The sequence below is a fragment of the Lissotriton helveticus genome, chromosome 6, assembly GCF_964261635.1.
Source record: "Lissotriton helveticus chromosome 6, aLisHel1.1, whole genome shotgun sequence".
Classification (NCBI taxonomy): Eukaryota; Metazoa; Chordata; class Amphibia; order Caudata; family Salamandridae; genus Lissotriton; species Lissotriton helveticus.
In genome coordinates, this window is record NC_136067.1 from 1,110,726,917 (window position 1) to 1,110,752,238 (window position 25,322).

General features: G+C 44.5%; 1 protein-coding gene across 1 annotated transcript in view; it reads right to left on the reverse strand.

The window, feature by feature from the left end:
- Positions 1 to 25,322, reverse strand: part of ANAPC1 (anaphase promoting complex subunit 1) — an 815,950-nt gene that overhangs the window by 666,978 nt on the left and 123,650 nt on the right. The window contains exons 9-10 of the mRNA XM_078648767.1: positions 5,785 to 5,991; positions 1,962 to 2,057 (exon numbers count right to left, since the gene is read on the reverse strand). Of these exons, the coding sequence (XP_078504893.1) occupies positions 1,962 to 2,057; positions 5,785 to 5,991 (303 nt within the window). The remainder of the gene's footprint in view (positions 1 to 1,961; positions 2,058 to 5,784; positions 5,992 to 25,322) is intronic.

The following is a 25,322-nucleotide window of genomic DNA, read 5'->3' on the forward strand; positions in this document are numbered from 1 at the left end:
AGGCAGGGTTTAGTGTATTATGGCCGGGTGGGACCGCTTGCCAGTGCCACTCAGGCTGATTGAGAGGCACATTTGGTGTCCTCCTTGCATAGTCCAGTTCAAACCAGCTCAGAGATCCTACCCACTGTCCGGTCCCTAGATTCATAGTGGGACGAGATTCATATCAAGACACCACTTCTTCTTAGATCGTCTGGGCACTTTGTACTTCGCTGTGTGGGTACCAAAACTGCAACTGGGAAGATTTCTTGTTGGCTTGCTTACTCCAAGATCTTCGGGCTCCAAGTAGCCCCAACCTCCAGCATCTCCTGTGACCAAGATCTTCGTCCTAACTGCATAACTTGCACAGTGGGCCTGCATCTTTGGTGAGCTGCTTGAGGTCCTCTTGCTACAGATCCCCTGATTGCTCAGGTCTGCTCTGACTCCCCTGCTTGTGGCGAGTCACCTGAACCTAGCTGGTCCCGACTCTGCACCTTTTTCGCTTTCCACATTGGTTGCAGTTGCCAAGGCTTGTTGGTGCTCCCGAAGGACACCGACCCCTCAAATCTCGACATCCGACGTGGGACACCTCATGAATGGCTCCTGGTCTTCCACAGCATCGCCTGGTCCGCACAGCTGAAGCTCCAAGGTCACTGTCAGTTTTCCTGCAACTACCGACATCTGTGGGCATTTGTCTTCCGTGCCTCCTGGTCACTCCTGAGAGGCATGAACTCTGTCCCTTCGGCTTGCAGGTACTTCTCATCTTGAACCAACCTTTGAGTTCCATCTGACACTTTCACCATCTCCAGCAGTAGCATCTTCTTGAAGTCCTCAATGGAGTTCGACTTCATTTTCCGACGCAAATCACACCTATGCACCCGGCTTCCCTGGTGTAGGTATCCTGGTTCCTAGGTTATCCACGGGTGGGGTGGCTCTCCAACCTTCTGTCTTCCACAGGGTTTCTTCAGGGTCAAATGTGAAGGGTCCTTCTTTAAAATGGCAACCACAACTTACCCATTGATTTGTATTGAGCCCGCGGTCGTGTTCCCACTCTGTACAGGGTCTCCGTGGGGTTTCTGGTTACTTACCTCAGGTGGTTACCTGGGTCCCTAGCATTTCTACATCTTCTGGGTATAGTCTTGACTTAAGTCGTGTTTCGCATACCACTATTTTAGTATATGGTTTTGTCTCCCCATGGCGACCACTCTGTATTTGTGTTACTTACCAGTTTTATTTGCAAAGTATTGTGTGCATTGTGTATATCTCCGGGCAGGAGATATTTGTGTGTGTTAGTGAGTGTCTTATAATAAATACATATTTTATAAATACGCTGTGTAGTTCTTTTTCACTTAACCTATACCAATAAGATTATACTCTGGTAAAACAAGCTGCTTTACACTCCTTCTGGACTAAGCCGGACGGCTGCTTTCCACAGCTAGCTCTTAGAGAGCTTTTTAAGGTTGTCTAAGACCACTATAATCACCATAAGTGTTGTCTGGAGTAGTGCAGGGTGCCCACTTACATAAGTGTGCACCATATACTAAGCCAGCTTCTCACAGCACATTTTACATCATGCCAATTTTTTGAAAACCGGCCAGCAGGACACCTCACGCTTTAGAACCCATGACATTCACCTAAAGACATGAACGATGATACACGATTTTTAACTGAAAAAAGTTACTAAGGTTTCAATGAGCAGGGGATACATTTCGAGCGAGAAATCAAGTTCTCAATTCAAAGTATTAAAAGTTCTCGTTTTACTAATAACAGGTATTGCTTCTGCGCAGCTCAATGGTGGCTATATTTTCATATCTAAACAAAAGAAAAAAATAATCAAGTTTGGTTAGGCTTAAAACGGGTATAACTGGGATACAAAGATATAAAAAGATCAAACAAGCAGTGATCTCTTCCAGTAAACGTTTATGCAACAGGCAAAACAAAAGAGGACAAATTGCATTTTGTATCCATGTGATCCATGTGCTTACCGCAGTTGGAGCTGAGATTCAATCAGAAAGCATAAGTACTTTTGCCCACATAAATCAGTGGTGATAAATACTTTCAGAGCTTGAGAATTTTTTTCCCTATAAATGAAAACAGAAGGAAATAATTTGTGAATATACTAGTTTTTATGTATTGGCCAACATCTTACAATCTCACACACCATGGGAGTGAAAATAAATGTGGCCCAATAACACATTATTTAGTTCAACTGGGCTAACAAATGTGCATTCACACATTTATTACCACAATGCAAAGGTCAAATTCCACTTTATTACCATAGTAGAGGGAACTTGATATTTTCTTTAAAAAAAAAACAGTTTACTGTTTTATAAGTTGAATATTACAATAAATTCACAAAAGGAAACAATTCTCCTATTGGTGAGTTGGCATCTTACTCTACTATTTTTATTTATCCCTTGTATCCTGGTTTTGCTTAAATATATTTTTGAGGAAACAAATATCAAAACATATTTAAGTGAATTATTTAACATTATTTATCAAAATATCTAAAATAATAAAGTTATAGGAGGACCGCACTCACACCAATCAGGAACAACTAGCCTAATTCTAAAAAGCAAAAACACCCTGCCAAGCATTAAAAAAACTATTTAAATAAGAAAGCGTACATTTTCTTCCGATGATAATCTCAGAAAAAGCCACTCTGAGATGAGTGTAGAGTTACAGAATTGAGGTGCTGCACAAGAAAAGGTTAGTGGTTTGGTTCTAAATATATAAATACAAGTACTGAGAGCAATGGCCTGAATGCTGTCACACACCCACTAAATCCTCCATCCAGCCAGTTATACACCCACTTATTCTTCAATACACCTTGGCCAATATATATATATATATATATATATATATATATATATATATATATATATATATGAAACATATTTAAACTTTACAGAAACACAAAGTCACTGGATGATGTCATCAGTGATGTCTTTTGAGATGTCATCAGTAATGTCACTGACCATGTCATGAATGATGTAATATGTGACGTCATCAGCAGTGCATTGCGGGGGCGCGAGCTATAGTTGGCTCACAGCGGAATTTCTATGGTTTTGTACAAGTGAAATGTACAACTAACTATAACGTCACTTAAACCTATGTTTTTTTCAGTGAATATATATATATATATATATATATATATATACACACACATGCACACACACACACACAGAGAGAGCCTCGCAGCACAGTCACTATCCTAGAAGCAGGTGTTGCCATCTTGAAGCAATGATAAGTTAACTATTAATGAAGATTGTTTGTTTCACAAGGATAACTTATATGCCTTTACACAAGTGTCACCTCCTTATGTAGTTCATTTTAAGTCATACAGCCCCTTGCTCGCTGTCCTGAATCTTTCTACGTATACCGCGTCACATCGTACTAATTGTGAATCAATCGACCCTCCTCTGACATGTGGGGAGATTACAGCGAGCAAAGTCCACATTATGTCATATTTATTATGTTCTTTATCTGTAAAATGTTCAACTAAGGGTGCCCCAGTACTCAGAATTTTATTTTTGATCTGTACCCTATTATCCTCTTTCTAACTTTTTGTGTGGTAAGCCTAATGTAGTGTAGGTCACAAGAGCATTTGATGGAGTAGACAACCTTTTTAGTGTTACAGTTTGAGAAGGTCTTTTGTCAGACAGCATGACCATTGATTGCCACTTCCTTGGTGTTATTTGTGAACCACACACACTACAGTTGTTGCATTTAAAGTACACGTTCACTCGTGGTAATACAAACATAGAACAAATTTCTTGTTTTTCTCAAACTGTCTAGCTGCTTGTACCTTGTACTTTGAAGGAAAAAAGAGGTCATGACAACTTCAAACTGTGGAGCAATGTCCAATTGTTCTTACTAAAACGTTTTGCATTATTAGCACACAAGTATGTTAGGACACACTTTAATAGTATTTCTTGCTCTTTAATATTAGGTTTAAGCAAAGTTTCTTTAGGAGGTTACCATCTAAGGATATAATCAACTACGAACCCTTGGAACGGAGTCATAATCCCGCATGGGTAAAAGTTTATTAAATTGACAGAACTACTATAAGGTGGATTCAGGTTTGAGAATTGTAAATTTAAAATAGATGGCAACTGTTTATTAATCCGTTGGACATTATTTGTGCAGTAAAATGTTGCTACATGACTTTTTTCATGTCCTTATGTAGAATAGAAATTATTTATTGTACATAATTTGGAAGGTTGTGACATCTTTAACAAAAAAATAAAAGCAAATTCAACTGCATTAGCAAATATTTTTCCCATTCAATAGAGAGCAGTGTCACTACTGTTGAATCCCATTGAAGTGTATTTGATTGATCCTTTAGAGAATTACCTCTTTGTTCTTCATTTTTGCTCAGGTTCTTCCCCAATCGTTTTGGATTGAATAACAAACTTAATGAGACACTTAGTACCTTACGGTCAGAAGTACAGATGCTTATATCACCTCAATGAGTCTTTTAGCTTGACACACTCTTCATAGTGATTTCACCCCACATATCCCTTTACTTGCAGTCACACATACAGTTTTGCATATCTATGTTGCAGTTTGTCACAAGTGTGAATTAAACGGGGCCAAGGAGCAAAAGAAAACAATGTTATTGCAAACATACAAACTGGGCCAGTCCAGGACAAAAAGCAGAAAAAACTGTAAACCAACAACTAAATGGCGCAACAGACTGGGAGAGAATTCTGTACCAGGCTTGAGTGGAACCATGAGGCAGCAATTCTACAGAGTTTGTAGACAAGGAGGAAAACCAACTGAAGAAAGGACTGAAGCAAAGTACACACTCAGGAAAGACATCAATTCAAATCTTAGCTACAGGGACATAGGTAGAAACCACCAAAGGGATGTTGTGAGGCAGGTTCAGTGCTGTTAATCCCTGTGACACACTCACTTTCCCGCATAACTAAAAGGAGGAAAGCACAAGGGATGAAGAAGATTGGAGAGATGGCATTGACAAGTGGAGGAATCCATCAGAAAAACACACATGAGTTTTAAAGGTAGTACCACTATGGGCCCTATCATTATCCCCACTCTTTATTCTAAGCATAACCCCAGTGTTTTAAATGCTGCAAATTACTAGTAGTATTATAAGTGCCATTTAAGAAAAGTAGATAAGGGAAGCATTACATCAGTGGCCAACCTGTACCAACTGCCCTTTGAGGCACAGCCCCTTGGACACTTTTTTTTGGACTGCCACAATCCCCTCCATCCTTGCTGCTGCCCTCGTTCCTACTTTTTCCAGGTACTCAACCACCTGCCACACATAAGGTTCAAATTTCCCATTAGCATTCTGAGCCCTGGGTGGACCTCAGCATGGAGCCACTTAGGTCACCCTTAATAAAGGGGGATGGACTCTATGATTCTGAAATGCTGTAAGCATCCGATAACATAACAGTCAGAAACATGGACCCAATTGGATGACTACTGAATCAGTGCATGGCTCATAACCTTTGTTAGCTGTGTCACGATCATTTTCATATGTTCAAATATGGTTAGTCAGACGTACAATGTAATTGAAGGACGGCTTTGCTGAAGCAGGATATGCTGACTTTTGGACAGCCTACGTTATCAGTTCTGCAGTATGTTAATGTTGTTGAGTACAATACACATCAATAGTTTGAAGAAACAAAATAAAAAGACCATTAACTCTGCCAGAGACTGCCAATTAATAAAGAGAAGCACAAACTGAGGCAGTCATTTTTGTGCCTAACCAAGCAAAGAACATTAACAAGGAGGCTGAAAGTGTAACAAAAATACATCTGCCATCAAAGTAATACATACCTTGTGGCTGGGTTACTCTCTGTCCACAAATGGTCCAGGCAGAGTTCTGGGACGATTGGCTCCGCTTCGGCTGCCTGGAAGTCGCTGCAGGTGCTATTCGGGGAGTGTGAAGCGCTCAGTCTCTTTGGGGAGGGAGAGTGGGAGGAAAAGTTGAACCGCTGAACTCCTGCAAAACTGTGCACCCCCAATGCGGGAGAATGAGAACGGCTGTAATTTTGAAAAGAAGAAAATCTTCAGTGATGTTTTAAGAGAGTTCTCTCCATGGATGTAATTTTATTTTATCAAAAGGAGAATTTAATACAGCAAAGGACGGCATATTGCCAGTTCCACTGTTAGTTTCTTTTTTTGTAAGTTCCATGTCTAAAGGTGAAGAACAGCTGAAAATGAGTAAGATTTAAAAAAAAAATCAAAAAGCAGCAATAATATGGAATGGAATAGTTACTGAAATTTAGTAACAGTTTATAGGCCTAGTCTACTGAAATGTTCCTATTTAGCAGGTCACTGATGAATAACTGAGCTAATGAACCAGTGAAAATCATTCGATTTATGTATTAGTAGAGTGGATCACACTTGGGCCCTGATTACATGTGTAGCAGAGCACAATCCTTATGAGGACTTCTGCTCAATCATAAGAGGGCAGGTCCAGCACCCAGTTTTGCCAAGTACAGGAAGAACATCAGTGATTTTACTGGCCAGAAAATCTGGCAGGCAAAATCACGTGGGGATGGGCTGCACTGCAGCGCGGAACAGTTTTCTTGCACTCCCACCCCCGTCACTCAGTCACAGCACAGGGGAAGCAATCTGTAGCTGCAGACTGCAGTATTCCCTGGCCTCCCCCCTCCGTACCCCTACCCCCTCAAATTTACTACGTATTCACAGCAGGTGGTATATGTGACTGATAATCTCCATGGGAAAGGAAATAAAAACAGTTCCTCACTTTTTTCCCCATTCTATGTTGTGACAGTTATAAAATCGCATGGTACTGCAGGGCATTACTGCACAGCATCGTTTTTAACGGGTGGCAAATTACCACCTCTGCAGTACTGCGCAACTCATAATCAGGACATCAGAATCTTTGTAAGCAAACGGTTTACAATTTCCATTATCATAATAAGTTGTAAGAATCACAGTGGTTGGTAAAACTTGGTAATTTATGAACTTAACTTCTCACTTTGGGCCTCATGTACAAAGATTACACATAAGAAATTGCAAATTTAGACCCATAATTCGCAAATTGTGTTTTTTTGTATTTGGAAAACCTCATAATAGATTCTGTAAAAGTGGTCTCAATTTGCGCACCGATTTCTGCCAAATACATTAGTATTTTGCAAACCGTTCTATGTACTAATAGGTCGGCTCACAAAATACAGAATTGTAGTGGATTGCAATTCAACCTACCTCATCAATATTCCTGAGGTAGGCGAATATTTGCAACCCACTGCAATTGGCCACAATCCCACTGATCGTGACCTATTGGTGGTCAACAGACTACCATGTCAATAAAGCAATCTTGTATAGATAACAAAAAAATCCTTAAAGTAAAACAGGATTCATTTAAAAATAAAAAATGAAATGTTACAGATACCCTATGTATCACTGCCTATTCCTAAAAAAAAAAAATATATGGTCAATATTCACAAATGGGAAGGTGTCCCTTGGGGATGGTTTACCACCTTCTTTGAGTGGGTAGAGTATTAATGTTTTGCGATCAGGTTTTGGCCGCAAAATATGAATACATACCTTAAGGAATTGGTATTTGGAAAGGACTCTCTTAGCACTTTACTAGCAAACAGAGATTTCAATTTGTTTCACAGACCCGTTTAACGATTCTGGAAATATTTTCAAGTGGTTTAATGGGCATAGCACATTTTAAAAAGGTTTTTATTATTCACAAACTCTCTGATCTACCGAATCAGGGGGTTTGTGAATGCTAAGTCCCTTTGTACATCAGGCCCTTAAGTCTCTTATGGTCAACCATGCCACGTTTGCCATGACACAAACACTAAGCAGTTTTTTAAGGCCAAATTATAAAAACAAACTGTAAAGAGAATGCAGTCTCACATATAGTTCAATGAAAGTTATTCACAGAATTCAAGTTATGCAAAAAAAGGTGCTGTTATTGAAGCTAAAAAAGGATTTAGACTTAAGTTTGTCCAACAGAATGAATGAATTTATGGCCGAAAATATTTCAAGGTTCAAACAAAACTGAACCAACACTTTTCTTTAAGTTGTCACTAAACTAGCGACCCATGAAAATGTAAATGGAACGAAAATCACAGTGATTTAATACCAATGCTTCTTAGTAGGCACATTCAACATTTTGTGAACAGCAGAAAACGCAAATTGACAATAAATATGTTCAAAATAATTTTATTGAATCTGTTCAATATGAAAGAGGGGATGGCTCGGGGTGATCGCCGGACTACTCTACCTCCTCACGCAAGTACAAGTTATGGGGAAAGAGCACTCTGCAAAGTTGGGGTGGCGGGTAGTTGTATGTCTGTCTTGAGGAAGGCAGGGAGGAGGGTGGGGGAAGGGGAACAGTTGAAGTTTATATTTACTTTGTTCACACAGGTACACCGAATGCTGATTAAGTATATACACAGTTTGTGCATGCTAATCGTATCGCATTGCTCTCCATGCACCAGCATCAACTATACACCCACTGACAGAAGGGGGAAACTAGACCGACCTCATGCAAGCACAACCTGAGACTTCTAGTATGTTTAGCCCCCCTTTCTCAATTATATCATGGAACGCAAATGACTTATGTAACACGATAAAGAGGGGGTTGGTACTGCAATACCTTAAACGACAAGCCCCAGCAGTAGCCCTCATCCAAGAGTGGCACTTTACTGGTTCAGCCTGTAAGGCCTTGGATAGGTGGGGATTTCACATGGTGGCACACTGAGTTCACTTCAGGTTCGCAAGGTGTGGGGATTCTGATTCGCAAAAACTTCCCACTCGTAATAAACGTGTCCTGGGCGGACAAACAGGGACGATTTGTAGCTATATCATGTCAATGGGAGGGGCCAGCATTCAACTTAGTTTCTTTATATATTCCGCCTGCTCTACACAGCCTAGCCCTCCCGGCAATTGGTGAATTCCTGCTCAAACTCCCACAGGGGGAATTGGTCATAGGGGATGACTTTAACAACCCACTAGACTCTACGCTGGACAGACAACCCCCTAGGGGCCAATGCAGGACCCACCTTCGTCTGGTGGAATTCCTCGACGCCTTTGGTCTTGAAGTTCGGCGCTTGCGTTTCCCTCAGGAACGACAATATACTTTCCACTCTGGAGCACACAATAGCCTTTACAGGATAGATTATATCCTTACTCTATCATCTCGTTTGGAGAGAGTGTCAGAGATCTTACACCACCCCAGAGGTATATCCGATCACTCCCCGGATATGATAAAATACGCGTCTCACTTCCTATGGAGGCGTCGCATATATCCCATATATCCCTGTTTTCTGAAGGACCAAGCTATTTGGAAGGGTCTGCTTAACAAGAAGAGACAATACTTCATGGAAAATGAACATTCAGTAACCTCCCCAACAACCCTGTGGGGGGGCATATAAGACCGTCTTACGCGGCCAGGCGATATCCCTAATCAAATCTCACAAATGTGATAAAGTACAACAGATGCAGACACTTGAGCAGGCAGTGAGCCAAGCAGAAAACTCTTCAGATCCCAACAGCACCACAGCCCATAAGCTGAGCTTAGCAAAGCAGAAATACAGGGACTACATGTAGGAGGAGGCTAAAACCAGAGTCACTAAAACACAACACACTATTTACGAAGTGGGCGATAAGGTTGGTCACTGGGTGGCACAACTGACTTCATACACCGGCGGGCTATTACAGGCCCACAAAAGATAGTAAATGCGTTTGCACTCCACTATGAGACAATATATACTCCCAAAGCCACGAACACTCTAGAGGAGAATTTGGCATTTCTTAAAGACATACAGAAACCCAAACTCCCACTACACGAAGTTCAGGCGTTGGAGGCAGACTTTACTCCCGATGAACTAACACTAGCCATAAGTGGCTCAAAGCAGGAAAAGCTCTAGGTCCCAATGGCAGTCCCATCAAACTCTACAAAAAAGCAGCCAGCAAACTCATGCCACACTTGCTCAAAATGTATGAAGCCAGTCTCGAGGCGGGAACACTTCCTAGAGATCAGCGCACATCGACAAACGTAGCAATTCCAAAGCCCGGTAAACCCCCACACGAAAGCTCATTGTATCGGCCAATATCACTGCTTATTGCAGAAGCCAAAATACTAGCAAAGGCACTGGCTGCTCAGCTCCAAACATACCTTACAGCCCTAGTACACCCAGATCAATCAGGCTTTATGCCGGGCCGGAATACGGCATTAACTTAACTTGAAACTCCTTCATGGTGTAATGGCCCGCATTCCCATTATCCAGGTAGAGGCTGTCATACTCTCCTTGGACGCACATATGGCTTTTGATCTAGTTGAGTGGCCCTTTCTTTTCGCAGTATTACAACGCTTTGGCCCTAAATTTTGCACCTGGATCCAACTCCTTTACACACAACCTTTGGCACATGTGGTGGTGAATGGACGAGTCTCTGCTGACTTTCCTCTAGGTCGCAGGGCAAGACAAGGCTGTCTGTTGCCTCTTGTTTGCTCTAGTATTGGAGCCGTTGGCTGCTTGATCAGGAGGGATCCAATGATACGCAGGTTCAATTGGACGGAGGGATGGGAGGATTGCATTTCGTTATATGCGGACAATATCTTACTATATATGGCACCCCCAAATGGATGTTCAATTATCTCCGAATATATATTACTTCCCAACCTGCTCATTTCATTGTGAAAAACCTTTTGGAGCCCCTGAAACTACTCCGCCACAACGTTAAGTATTGGCACTTCTTGCCACTGACGCTCTTAGGTCGTACCGCCCTGTTCAAAATGATGGCACTCCCCAGGTTTCTGTACGCCCAGCAGAACACTCCATTCCCAGTTCCTCACTCCTACTACAAAGTGATCAACGCAGAAGTAAGTCGTCTCCTCTGGGATGGGAAACCTGCCCACAAAGCCCTGCACAAATTGGTAAGGGGTTGGTACGACGGTGGGGTAGCCCTAACACTGATCAAAACATACTATTGGGCCTCGCAGCTCATTGTGGTAAACCAGTGGCTGCATGCCCCGCAAGACGAGCCAGCGCTTTGCAGGGATAGAACACTCTTGGCAATGAGGGGGTTCTGGGAGCACTATACAACAAATCCCGGAAAAACACGCTACTAGGACCAGCTGCACATAAAGTACGCATTTGGTTCACTGCGCTCCGTGCGCTTAGCTGGGAGGAGGTCTTAACACAACACACACTAATTTGGGACACCCAGCGACTAGGTAGACTCCGTAACAGTAAGGGCTTCACCCGATGGGACCTCATAGGTATACCCAAGCTAGGGGACCTGTGGAAAAAAAGGCGGGGTCATTTCATTTTCCCAACTTCAGGAGATATACGAAATGGCAGCGACGGAATAACACAGCTACCTACAGATTAAACATGCGCTCATAAAAGCTATTCCACCGGGCACCGACCTCCTCGAGTCCTCTCCACTAGAGGACAGACGTCTGACAGACTACATGACCAAAAAAGCCATTTCCCTGACGTATTGTAAAATCATAAATAACCAGCGAGATCCCACAACCACCCTTCTGGAGGAATGGCAGGCTGAGCTTGAGGAGCTGGACGAAACAGACTGACAGGAAGTGCTTGTGTCCCCGCGCGAAGTGGCTATACCCTCCAAATTACAACTAGTGCAATTCAAAATACTGCACCGAACATATTACACAAGAACAACACTACACACAATTGGAAGAGCTGACAACCCATTGTGTTTGAGGGGCTGCGGGACATCGGGTAATTTCTATCATACCCTGTGGGATTGTCCCAGAATTTTACTCTACTGGGAGGCGATCATGGAAACAATCATGCAGGTTTGTGGACCCACTGTCCCCCCCCCCCGAGCCCTAGAGATGTCTTCTCAATATTTGGGAGCCGACAGATCTTAATCATGCAGCTCTGGACTGGGCGACTTTAGGTATGATGCTGGCTAAACAAAATATAGCTCAACACTGGGGAGCGCCGGCCGTCTCCACACATCGACAGTGGTGTAACGACATGGATAGTGCAATGGTGGAAGAGAAGACGGTCTTTACCCACAGAGGGCACCCCAAGAAATGGACACGGGTGTGGGGTAGTGGAATGCTTTCAGAGAGAATATATGTATCCCGCCGCTTGACGAGTCGGATCCGGACCTGAGCGACTAGGAGGACAAAATCAGAGTTACTTTGTGTAAGCTGTCATCACTGTGAGAAACTGATGGGGCATGGGAGAGAAATTAACATTGCAAATGTATACAGATGTTATTTAAGTGTTGGCACAGCTGTGTACTCTATGTGCACCTACAATTTCAGATTCCTGTAATCAGTACCGATTAATGTAAAAGAACAATAAAAATGTTTGTTTTTTTAAAAAGAAACTGCTCAATATGATGGCATTTGTATTCTTGAAAACAATTCTGCATTTGTACAATTGTGATTTATAAAGTACTACTAATGATCAAAGAAAGAGGTAACAAAGAGCAAGGAGGAATTTATTTATTGGTAAAAAGCCAAGTTGTAAACATTTTTCAAGAATTATGAACGATCAACTGCACCACAAAGAATTAAAGGGAGTTTGTTCCAAAGTTTAGCTCCCATGACTGCTGCAGGGCAGACTCCCCTCCAGACAGTACAACATTTTAAGGTAAAAATGTTGAAGAAACTTGAAGATTTAAGTATTTAAAATGGCGAATGAAACTTGACCTTTGAGGCCTGTTTGAACCAGAGTTGTGTGCGGCTCCATGGATAAGAGTCTTGAATAGGATCCTTTTTTCTATAGGGGGCCTGTGGAACTCCTTTCATTTGGATGAAATCCAACAATGTCTGTCTGGGGAGATGAAGTAATCAGCTGAAGTTTAAATATGTCTTTTTTAACTCTTAGGTACAGTGAATTTAACTAATACAGACGGGAGGTTTTTGGGTATGGATCACGTCTTTCTATCCTTAATGTGAAGGAAGTCCAGCAGTTTGTGAAGAGTTTAAAGTAGTCTGAACAGGTGATTGTGACAGTAGGAATATGGTGTTTAAAGGAAAGTTGACTGTTGAATTTTACCCAAAACGTCCAACTACTTCTGCAGATGAAGGAGGTGGGCCAAGTTCGTACGACCACCACAGGTCTTTCCAAGACTGTTTGTTGTTCCCAAAATAGGTAATTCAGTTTTATCCGTGTTAAGTTTACTACCTCTATGATCCTACTGATGAGGTATTGCTTAAATTTTTGTTGCCAAAAATCGTTGTCATTTGCCAAAGAGACAATCAACCATGTCAACTGTGTGCCTTTCTGCATAACACACACTTCGAAACCAAAGCCCCGGATCAGGATTCCCATATGGGTCATATAGATGTTAAGGGAGTGGAGCTCAGAGATGACCTCTAAGGCACTCCACAATCTAAAGAGACAGAGGCCTAGGGATAAAAGGAAGATGTTCTGACTGAAATCTATTTGTAAGAAAATCAGAACTCCAAGCACGAGCTGGTCCTTTGACACCAATATCCCAACATACTCTGAATGAGGATCGGATGTGATATGGTTTCGAAAGATACCAAAATAAGAATGGATTCCATGCTGCAAGCAGAATGAAAACCAAATTCTGAGACATACAATATATTGTTAGTTTCAAGGGACAAGGATAAGACAATGGAGGATTGATATGCATTGCTAGCAACTTTGCACGAATTAGAAACAAAGATACTGTTCTATAAATCATGGGAATATCGGTGTCGGCATTACTTTTGTTGAGAATAGAAGTGATTTGGGCTCACTTGCAGGTGTCGGGTAAGGAAGCTGTGAGAATGGAAGAGTTAAGTATGTTAAAGGGAACGGGAGCAATCATGACAAAGGGAGATGGGGTTTCTTCATGAACCAGATTTACAATAATGAATAATATTAATTTCTGAAGATTGAAATAATGTGAATTCTCCAAGACTGGGAGAATCATTGGGTTGCAGGCTAATGAGACATGGATTAAGGGAGGCTGTTGAAGAATATTGAATGTAAAGGATGTTCCTTTTGAAATAGGAAGCACGTGAATTGCACACAGCTTCTGAAAGGAAACTCTTCCAGTTCAGGGAAGTGGGATGAGTCATACATTTCACAATTGAGAATACTTACTTAGAGAAGTTTCTAGCTAATTCAATCTTACTGGTGCAGAAAGTGGATTTAATCAATCTGATTCCCTTATGGTATTTTATAATGGCTACACGATGTACATATATTTCTGCCTCACAAAGGTTGTACCATTTCATTTCCAGTTGGCGACATTTTCTTTTTAGAGACATAAGGCTTAAATTAAACCAAGGACTGGACTTGTTCTATGATATGCATTTTCTCTTGTCAGGGGAGCTACGATGCTAAGGGCCAAAGTGAGCCAGTCATGGTAGAATTCAGAATTCACCTCAATGTTGCCAGTCACCTGTGGGTGATTTACAGCTATGGTCGACTTAAAAGAGGTCTCATATTATCTGATGCTAAGGTCTATGCATCGAGGTGGCTGCCACACATGCTATTTATGGTCAGGACTCAAAAGGAGAGAGGGACTGCTAGATGTCATTACAAGTTAGAGGTCATGGGGTAGTACATTTGACATTGCCAGCGTTGGTAAAATAAGGTCAATGGTGTGGCCTATAACATGTGTTTTGCATGAGACTATTTGAGATCGATTTAGTGAGAATATATCCTATAAGAATTGATTTACCAGTCCATCAAAGCCATCGTCAGTGTGACGGTTCACGTCTCCTAGGATCCTAGAGTTGGAGTTTATAATCATGTACGGTGCAAGCATCTCCACTACATCTAGGAAATGACGCAGCACAGCCCGGTATTCTATATATCAGTGGGCAGAATCAAGTATAATTTGGAGTCCACTTTAATGAGAAATTAAAGCCTCTGCATTTATAATATTAGAAATAGTGGTAATCGAGCAATGAAAGGCTTGATTAAAAGTAATGGCAAGACTGTCTCAATTTCTTTTCTCCTGGTTTAGATGTTATATAGAAACAAGCATTTACAATGCAATGGTCTCCTCTTTGTTAAAGTTAGAGCTATTGGCATTGCAAATGTCATTTTTTTCATTTGTCGTTTTTTTTTATTTAAACTGATAAATATATGGTAGTGTCATTTACAATGGCAATAGGTAAGCATTAGAGTAGTAGAGAGTAATAGCTTAAACTGTCCCAAATGCGAGACCTATTGCATTTGCACCCACACACACACAGCCACACACAGAACCACACACACACACACACACTGAAACCCCCCACACACACAGAACCCCACACACACACAGAGCCACACACACACAAACAGAGCCACACACACACACACAGAGCCACACACACACACAGAGCCACACACACACAGAGCCAGACACACACACACACAGAGCCAGACACACAGAGCCACACACACACTCACACAGAGCCACACACACACAGAGCCACACACACACACACAGAGCCACACACACACACAGAGCCACACACACACACAGAGCCACACACACACACAGAGCCACACACACACACACACGCAGAGCCACACACACACACGCAGAGCCACACACACACAGAGCCACACACACACAGAGCCACACACACACAGAGCCACACACACACACACACACACACACACACACACACACAGAGCCACACACACAGAGCCACACAAGTTCATGCAACGGCTAGATTGCCCCACACACAATCTCCAAGCCTGCGTAGCACTGACCATCCCCAGCAGAGGAGGCAGACAGCACACAAATACGTAAGCAGACTCGCTCACCACCATGCCCAACACGACCCCAGGGCCCCTTCCTTCCTTCCTTCCTTCCTTCCTTCAGCGGTCCTTTCCTAACACGACTGCTTTGCGCTCCTCACCTGCCACATGACTGTCCAATCAGTCAACTGGCTTTCTGAAGCCTGCTCGGCCACCCACAAAATAACGTGCCCTCCACCAGCAGCTCAAAACAAATGTAAGAGATCGTTTCAAATCTAGCGGCGTCTACCTTGGAGCAGAAGTTTATAACGGGCCAGCCAACGCAGTTCTTCTCCGTGGCTCCCTCTGCACCACGGGGCTCTCCCTCACAGCACGGGAGCCCCGGGTGCAACCGCCGCTCTACTTCACATTTCAGGAGCAGGGGGTGGGCTCCCGTCCGCTTCCTGCTTCCTCCTGTCTCGTGGCCCCGCCCACCTCAGCAAGAGGCTGCCTCCGGCTAAGTCCGGACTGCGGCGGCAATTTTCATGGTGCAAAAACGAAGGGTAGGCTCCCTCGAGAGCAAAATTAAAGTTAGTATGCGGGGTGGGCACCCGCTAGGATGCTAATAAGCGTATTATAAGTTATTATACTTAAAAACGAAAGTAAACACGAGCGAACTAAGCCCCGTCCTGGGGGTTGTGTTTTTTTGATTGACTGAAGACGTCACAGAGAGAAAGAATCGAAAAAACACGCCCCCAATCCGAAAAATACGGGGCCTAAATTGACAGACAAACCTCTTCTCCAATGGCTGGCCGCCGTTTAGGAAGCCAGCCAATGGAGAACAGGTGCTGGTTTCAGCTCCCCTACTAGAAAACATTAAATCTCGCTAGCGAGACTGCACAAGCGCAGCCTACGCTAGCCGAGACCTAAAAACAGGTAGGCATAGCTTCTGCAATCACGGATGCAGAGACTTCCATTAACCAAGTCTCAGTAAGAATCACATCATCTGGATTTCAGTCAAAGACGAAGTCATGGATCTTATTTTATGTTTAGGGATGGACTGGTGTTGATTAGGTAAACTTGTAAAAGCTTTTTAAGCAGCTTTTTAGCAGCTGCTGGGCTAATAACCTAAGGAATAAACTTATTAAGAACGGGTGGGTGTGGAGCGTGGCCAACAAGTCGAAGATGTTGGACATACGAGCCTGCTGCTCCGTGCTGGCCCATCACCAATCTTGAAACATATGCGGCCCGGAGCAACCACAAAGTACATATAAATGTGGCGCAATACAGATGGGCTCATCGGAGTCCCATATCCCGGAAAAAGGGAGTGCCCAGCTGCAGGAAAAAAAACAGTAAACAGCCATTGATCTGGAGCGGCCGACACAGTTTGTCAAAATGGCGGATGGACCCGAAGAGCGCTCAGTGCAATAGCCCGGCCACCCACAAGATGACCTTAGAGGAGAGACACCCCTGGAAGCACTGTGGTGGGTGACGCCTGTCCAGAAACCTGGGAAGAGCACATAAATGGGGTCGAGCCACCTGACCAGAGGTACATGGCAAGGCACCATGTACAACTACCCGCAGGCCCGGTAAGTGAACTCGGGGCCAAAGCCAGGGCCCGGCAACTGGAGCGGTGAATCTGTAAACTCAGAGTGGCCACCCAAAAGAACTGCTGGGCCCCTCCTGGTGTTGTTTAGAGTGGCCAGATCGGTAGTATGTGAGGCTGCCAACACTGGGTCACATGGAAGCATAAAGCGGCCCCTCCCATCTGATGGGTTGTGTTTTGCCAGTTCCTGCGCCCACCCGAATGGCAGATGCTCACCAAGGCTGCCTACTGCCAAGACACTCTACATACCTACTTGAGGTCCGGGGGCCCTTGCTGCCGGCAGAGGTGCACATGCAGGCCGGCGTGCAGCAATGATGGAGGTCAGAAGGTGTCGGGCAACCTCATTGAGGGTCTCGGGCCTATGTCGAGACCCTACATGAGAGGAGACGGCAGGCCCGAGTTTTAGGGCTGTGGGCTACTTCAACATTCCAGTCCTCCATTCCCCCCCCGCCCCGAGACCAACGGATATAGGGGATCCAGATGTGGAGGCACCGTAGGGATCAGCTGATGCCCAGGAAACCCCCAGTTGAGACAGCATAATGGAAGGAAGCCCATTGTAACTTCCCCCCTTGAGGCCTTTGTGAGGCGACACTGTGCCCACTAGAACTTAAACTTCCTCATTGTGGGGGACTGTGCAGGGAAAGCCCTTCATCAGGTACAATGGACCCAGGTGACTGTACACCTCTCCAAACACCCCCTGCCTCACCCCAATTGCCTCCCCTGTGTGCCTCTTCTCCTCTGCCAAGATCTTATGGCCCACACCACCAACTGGGGCCGGAAATGGAGGCAGCAGACAATCACTGCTTGGACACACTGTGGACCCCCGCCCTCTTTTGTGCACAAGCATTGTTGGGCCACTGCATGGACTAGTGGCAGAACTTGTGATGACTCAGAGGTCGTACTCGGAAACTGATACACCTTCCAAACACAAATCTGTGCTCTCAAAATAGGAATCTTCCAAAGTTGATGGTACCGTCCTGCCTTTGGTGACACCGCGATTTGCTGAAGACTTGATTTGAAAACTGTTTCCTCTGGCTCTAAGGTTGTTGAGAAGAGCCTCAAGCTGTGAACCCGTAAGAACTTTAAGTTACTGATTTGGCGGGTGTTTCTGCCATGGGACCATTAAAGAAGTAAAGTAATGTTGGTTTGTGTGGGATCCAGGAATGTGGTAGCGTTAATGTCGACTTTGGGGTTGGTCTAAGTGCCCGGAAAAGGGCCATGTATAGGGCCAGAGTGACACATTGGTATTGTTTATACACTGCAGCCCACTCCCTCCCAGATAGACCCTTGCCAGGAGACTGGTGGAGACACTCTGTGGATTAAGTTCATATGTTTTAAATTTGGGCGGCCAGCCGTTGCTGGCCCACTCTTGGCTAGATACTAGTTGGGGATTGGTATTATTTTTCACACTCTACATGTTGAGATGGGGGAGTGCAGGGGGGCCCCGAGTGGTCTGAGTGGACCATATACCACGCACGTTTAAATGTAAGGACGCCACTTACTGACCCTCTTGTCCTGGAATAGCCGGAGAATGGGTTAAGCCTCCAAAAGCCACAACATGCATAGATATTTAAAGAAGTGAGGAGTGCAGATAGCCATGTTACAAGAGACGCACCTTACCAGAGAATAGATTGACCGCCTGATTATAGATGGCAAGGTCAGTTCTCTGGCATACATTAAGGTGCACGGACGGAGCGCGCATCAGGGTCGCACACCAAAACATTGCCGGTGAGCATCACAAACTTTATGAGGTTGACTTTCGGAGTGCATTATATCATTTATTATGTATAGAGGTCATCTGTAAGCCACTTCATCTTTGCCTGAGGATCTCTGATGTGCATCAGAGCAGGGACACCATTTGAGCTCAACCACTCCTCCATTGATAAAGAAGGCCGGTGTGTCCTGATCAGGGGTATAGTATTGGGCAGGGATATAACCCTGGGAAGTATTTATGCCCCAAATCATGATCAGGCGGTCTTCCTTCATTCGCTATCAGCCACCCTGGCATCTTTAATGACAGACAACCTCCTATTTGGTGGGGATTTTAATTGTGTGGCATATGTTATCCTTGACTTCCTCGCAGATGTTATCCTTGACCCCCCGACCCCTGTTGGGCACAGCCTCCCTCAAAACTGCAAAAAGCCTTAGGCATCGGTAGGGGAATTGGAGCCTGGCAAATGCTTGGAGGGTACAACATGGGGAGATACAGGATTATTCTTATTAGTCACACATTTACAAATTACACACCAGGAGAGATACATTTGTTAGTTCCCTCAGGCTCTGTCAATTTGTGGTGTACAATGAATAATTAGGGTGCACCCTTTCGGACCACGTGGTCCTCGGCTGTTAGGCCTCCAACCTGTTGGAAAATGCCCCAAATCCCCAGGTGGAGGCTTAACCAATCGTCTCTAGAAGACACTTTCTACCGGGACTTTATGGGGGATGCACTCTATGGATACTTTGAACAAAATCAGGGTTCTGCGTCCTACGGCCTGGTCGAGTGGGAGGTGTTCAAGGTATTGGTGGACCGGGTTCACTGCCTGGAGCTCTCAGTCGGGGTCCAGAAGAAGCTCACTGGGGAACTTAGGGTACTAGATATCAAACTGCATGAACTGGATAACACTCTGGATATTGGAGCATCTGCAGCGGATAGGCTGCGAGAGGCTCTGGACTATATAATGGCCACCCTAGAAATACTATGCTGTCCCAACTACAAGAACTATGTAGCCAGGGCACATAAGGAGGAGGGAAAGCGGAGGAAGATATTGGTCTGGCTTATCTGGCCTGAAGCCTGAGAAGCTCCCATAACCCACATTAAGATGAGCAATGACGAGTGTCTCTATTCTCCTCAGGCCATAAATGCCTAATTCCGAAGATATTATGAAAAGGTTTATGAATGACCTAGACTCGCTCATACCATGGATCCAGACTGCCTTTATGGCCGACCTGCCACTAAGAAAGCTTCCCTGGGACGGCTTGGGGGGACCAGTAACAGTGCAGGAAATCCACATTCGCTGGGACACTGGCACTGAGACTGGAGTTGCTCTATGCCAACACTTACAGACTTGGGACACTGCCTGCTAAAACCTGAGATGCAGTCATGATCCCACTCCCCAAAACGCAAGGGCCTCGAACGTCAGACTTGCGTCCACTCTCGATGCTTGATATGGATTACAAAATCCTTAGTACGGTATTGGCCCTTCGATTGCTCCCTCATATGCCCACTTTAATTCATGACGACCAGAACGGTTTCACACCGACCTGCAATACCTCCCTAAGTCTCAAGAAACTGCATCACGTCCTTTACCACCCAGGAGTGCAGTCCTGTTTCAGGGCCATGTTGATGTCGGTAGACCTCGAGAAGGCCTTTGACTTTATACGCTAGGTTTTTTTATGTTTGAGGTTATGCGTCAGATGGGTTTGGGAGAACCCTGGGTTAACTGGGTCAAATTACTTTATACTACCCCAACCACATGAGTCACAATGGGTACTAACTTCTCCCCCCCAAAACACAATGTGCACAGGAGCACCAGGCAGGGGTGCCTCCATGCGCCCTTCTTGTTCGAGTTGGCCATTGAACCCTTGGCTCGATTTTCCACCTGAAGGGAATAGGCACGGGTGTAATGGTCGAGGGCCGAGAACACATTATTTCGACCTCCTACTTTATCTAGCGGATGGCTCTACAGGCTCAGCGCCAGCACTGCATCTTCTAGGTGGATTTGAAAGTGTTCTGGCCACTAGGTTAATAAAAACAAAGACATAGGAGTTCCCCATGTCACCGGATGCTCAGCGGCCTCTGGATCCCACATTGGACCTGGCGTGGTCTCCATCCTCCTTTCAATATTTGGATATACAAATATTTTATTCTCTTGAGGACTTACGGGAGGGCGATTTGGGAAAAACCCTTCACTCACTGCGGTCAACTGTCGCCTTCTTGCACTCCCTCAAATGACCAATTATGGCCAGGAATTCCCCTTTTAAAATGGTCATGCTCCTGAGATTGCTCTACTTCTTTATAAATCTGCCGGTAGAAATGCTGGTTTCTAGGTTCCGGCAGCTGAAAACCTGCAAGAGCTGATATGGGACGGGTGCCGCCAGAGGGTATCACTTGAGATTCTTTGGCGCCCCCCAGACTAGGGTGGGCTGGGTGCCCCTTATTTTGAGGTGTACGTCTTGGCTTCGTAGCTCCAGTGGGGCACTCAGTGGCTAGACGGAGTCCACCAGGAGGAGTTGGGGCCAATGGGGTTGTCCGCCCACTTGGGGGCAACCGTTAGCTAAACTACTTAACGCGGTGGTGGTGATCACACCACCTAGCCTCCTTTTGAAGGCAGCGTTGAAGTGCTGGAGGCGCTGCATGGGGAGGTCGGCTGGCACACTCTTCTATGCCCCAGCGCTACCATTATGCTACTCCCACAAGGAGATTCCCTGTCCTTTTCTACAGCTGGACAGCTGTTGACCTGGACTGATGCAGGATTGGTGACAGTAGGAGGCTTCTACCAACAAGGGGTTCTCCAGATGGACGAACTGGCAACACAATATGACTTACCCCCAGGCCAATTCCTCACATACAAGGCCTTGGCTAGAACTTTTAAAGACCTGTGGGCTGGGGGACATGACAAACCATCGAAACATGCTGTGCTACAGCTGTTGGTGTCCTTGGGCACTGTATAACACTTAATTAAATGGTTTCACAGAGCACTATCAGAGATGACCAGCAACCCACAGCTGGCATACACGACAAAGATGGGGGGGTGACACTGGAACAGGAAAACCTGACTCGGAGTGGCGTAAGATACTGGAGTACCCTAAAAAAAGTCTCTAGGAATATGAGGGTAAAATACACACAATTTAATTACGTCCATAGTACTTATATGACCCCCCCCCATAGACTACAGGTGGTCTACATGCAAACACCTGGATACAGACTTAATAAACATAACCTGGAGCTGTCCACGGCTAAGGACATACTGGAAGACTGTAGTAGACACCCTAAATACCACACTAGGGCGCTCCATAACTTATACCCTAGAGGTCTACCTGCTAGGATAATACCCTAGACCCCGCACACGGAAGGGAGGCTCTACATTTTTAGACCTGGACTTAGTATTGGCCAAGACGCGAATAGCAATGACCTAGAAGTACATGATGGGACCAGTGGTGGGAACATGGGTGAAAAATGTTACTCAATGGGCTAGGGCTGAGGGGAGAGCTCTGAGTCGGATGGAGGCCTGAGGGATACAGAGATGGCGATAGCTAGTTTGTGGATAGAAGTCTTAGTAGCCTGGGAACACCCAGAGCGGGGTGGGGGTCCAAGGATGAATCTGAGGGTCAGGCGAGCCCAACCGAGGGGGATGGGGTGACCTCCCCGAGGGTGATGATTAGGGCAGAGGACACACACTGAGTAAGGAACCAGACTGGAATATTGCCGCCCTTGCCTACTTGAGTGGGGTACTGAGTGGTACTGGACTCACTCCACTATCTTGGCGCCCAGACGTGCTGCACAAGCCATGGGACAGCCCTCAAATGAACCACAGGAGGGCCCCGTGACCGCCCACCCTCCCCCTAATCTCTTTTATCCTACCAGGCCTAGCAAGTTTGAGCAGTCCCTGCACTGAATTGGTTATTTACCCCCCTTTTTTCCATTTTATATTTTACATAATGGTTATTGCAGTTCTGCATGAGATATTAGACCTTCTCCCTCACTGCAAGGGTTGTTGCTGTGAATAATTTGCCGAACCGGAAATTTTGATTATAGAAGCAATATACATCTTTGAGTGGAACCTTGATGACAGATCTCTGCCTGTATTTCATTTGACTGTTGTGGAACTGTTGAGACATGCTGCTGGGTACATATATGTGTCATTGTTATTTATCTTTGGGTGCTGTTTGCTATAATAGTTAATAAACATATGTTTAAAAATATAAAATAAGATGTGGTGGGTGATAAGGAACTTGGGGCAGACGTACAGTTTATTGGGTAAGATATCATCTGATGAATTACACTTCCCTGAGGGTGAAACAAAAGGTCACGTCATGACTAATAAATGAGGTCAGACTCCAACCAGCCAGCCGGGGGGTGCAAATGAGTTTGACTTTGGGCCAACAGCTGCGTGCCAGCTGCGAGTGTCCACTCAGTCCTGGCGGGGACGTGGCTTGAAAAGTAGAGCGCCAACACAGTAGTAACGAGCAAGGCGCAACAGAGAGGAGAAATTAAAGTGAAAACTGGATCCCAGCAGATTCAGTGTGCGAGGTCAAGCTTTCTTGCATCCACACACGGCAAGGAAACAAAATTGTAAATAAAATAAAAGTGAGACAGTGAAATAATAAACATAAATAAAAGACCAAAGTGAGTCCAAGTGACCGGTGGGAGCCAGACACCTCGGACATACAAGAAAATAAAAACCCATAGTGGCTGATTCAGACAGAGTAGGGATGGCTTATCCTGGACGGATGTTCCAGTCCAAGGTAACACCCGTATTTTCCCGATAGTGGAATGATGTCACACAACCCCACAATTGAATTATTTTGCATTTAGCTGCTAAATCATATTTTGCACGCAGAGTGCTATGGGTTTAATACCCAGACAAATTGCATTGAACAATTTCTATTATGATACATCATTTCAATAATCGTCCTACTGTTATGTATTTTTTTTCTGCTGCAGGTAACGGGTTTCACTATTATACAAGTTTTTTGCAACCAATGGGTCGACCTCAGAAGGAAGAGAGGTTCAGATGGCCCTGCAGAGATTCAAACTTGAAACCTACTAGTCACTCAGAGATGTCACACTAGCATTTCACTCTGTAAGAACAACATACAAGAAATCGGGCAACACTATTTTCAGAGAATCTTGGTAATCTAGTGTCTAAAGAGCAGAGGTGCCAATAGGTTCATTCTTATATCAGTTTGGCGAATGTAAGGCAGAAGTCAAACTCATCAAAGATGCATGGATGTGGGACATGTTTCAATTACACTGTGATTTGTGTAGGCAATCGACAACAGGTCGCTTCAAGATTAAAAAGAATATATACATTTACTGATACGTCATAAGTGCTACTAAACTTGTGGCAGACAGCTCAAGTGCTCAAAATGTAATGCACATTTGTTTATATAAAAGAGTTTGTACAGCACGTTACAAAAGGTGTGGCTAGTCAGTACCACTTTGAGCCAGATTCGTCTTCTCTCAAGTACTTAGTAAATAATTTTCCAACACTAGACCCCAGAGATGTTCACAGAATAAGAGTCTTAGTACTCACTACAAGAAGGCTGCCACTATCGCTATGATGAGGTGGCCATCTTGGAATATATACTTGTTCGGCAACAAACAGTGATTTACAGTTCAAATGTACCCGAACATCTTCAGTTTGGTAGGTTTTTACTAGGTTTTTATTTAAACCTAAAACAGGAAACAGACAGGCCCTTCAACACACTCCTGGCATGAATCGTGTTGTATGGAGAGTGACCTTGGGGCATTTTGCTTTTTGTCATTTCCTCATTCTAGTTGACCCAAAATGTTCTCCGTGCTAAAAGTCCTATGTCGCATTCTATGACGTATCTATACTACAGTCTGCCCAACAATAACAGAGGTACAGCGACTGTGGTACTCCTTTAATAGTGACTACTGTCCCCAAGACCAGTCCATGACACAATTAATGTGGATGTGGTACTTGATTAATAGTTATGAGGTACATGCTGTTTTATTACAACAGTGGGTAGGCAGCCTACTAGATCTCGCTGTAGAATTAAAGTCCTTCATCACTGATCCTTCGAATTATATATGTTGTAGTGCTTGGAACACCGTGGAAACATATGAAGTACACCCCAGGATTGAGGAAGGAGACGTGCTGCTTCTACAGCTGAAGCAGAGATAATGGCGGCTGCCACCGTAAATTGCATGAAGGTCGCTAGCGGTCAGGTCGAGTGAAAGCATTCCGGTCCAATGTGAAGGCGGCAATGGAATACAAAGTGCAGAGTACCCCATAAGGTGAAAAACAGAGCGATTGTGAAAGCATCTGGTATGAGGAAACACACACACAATCCTAGCTGTTCACTCTCGGCTTCTCCACTCAATCAGCATCAAAGTAGCGTTGCATGCT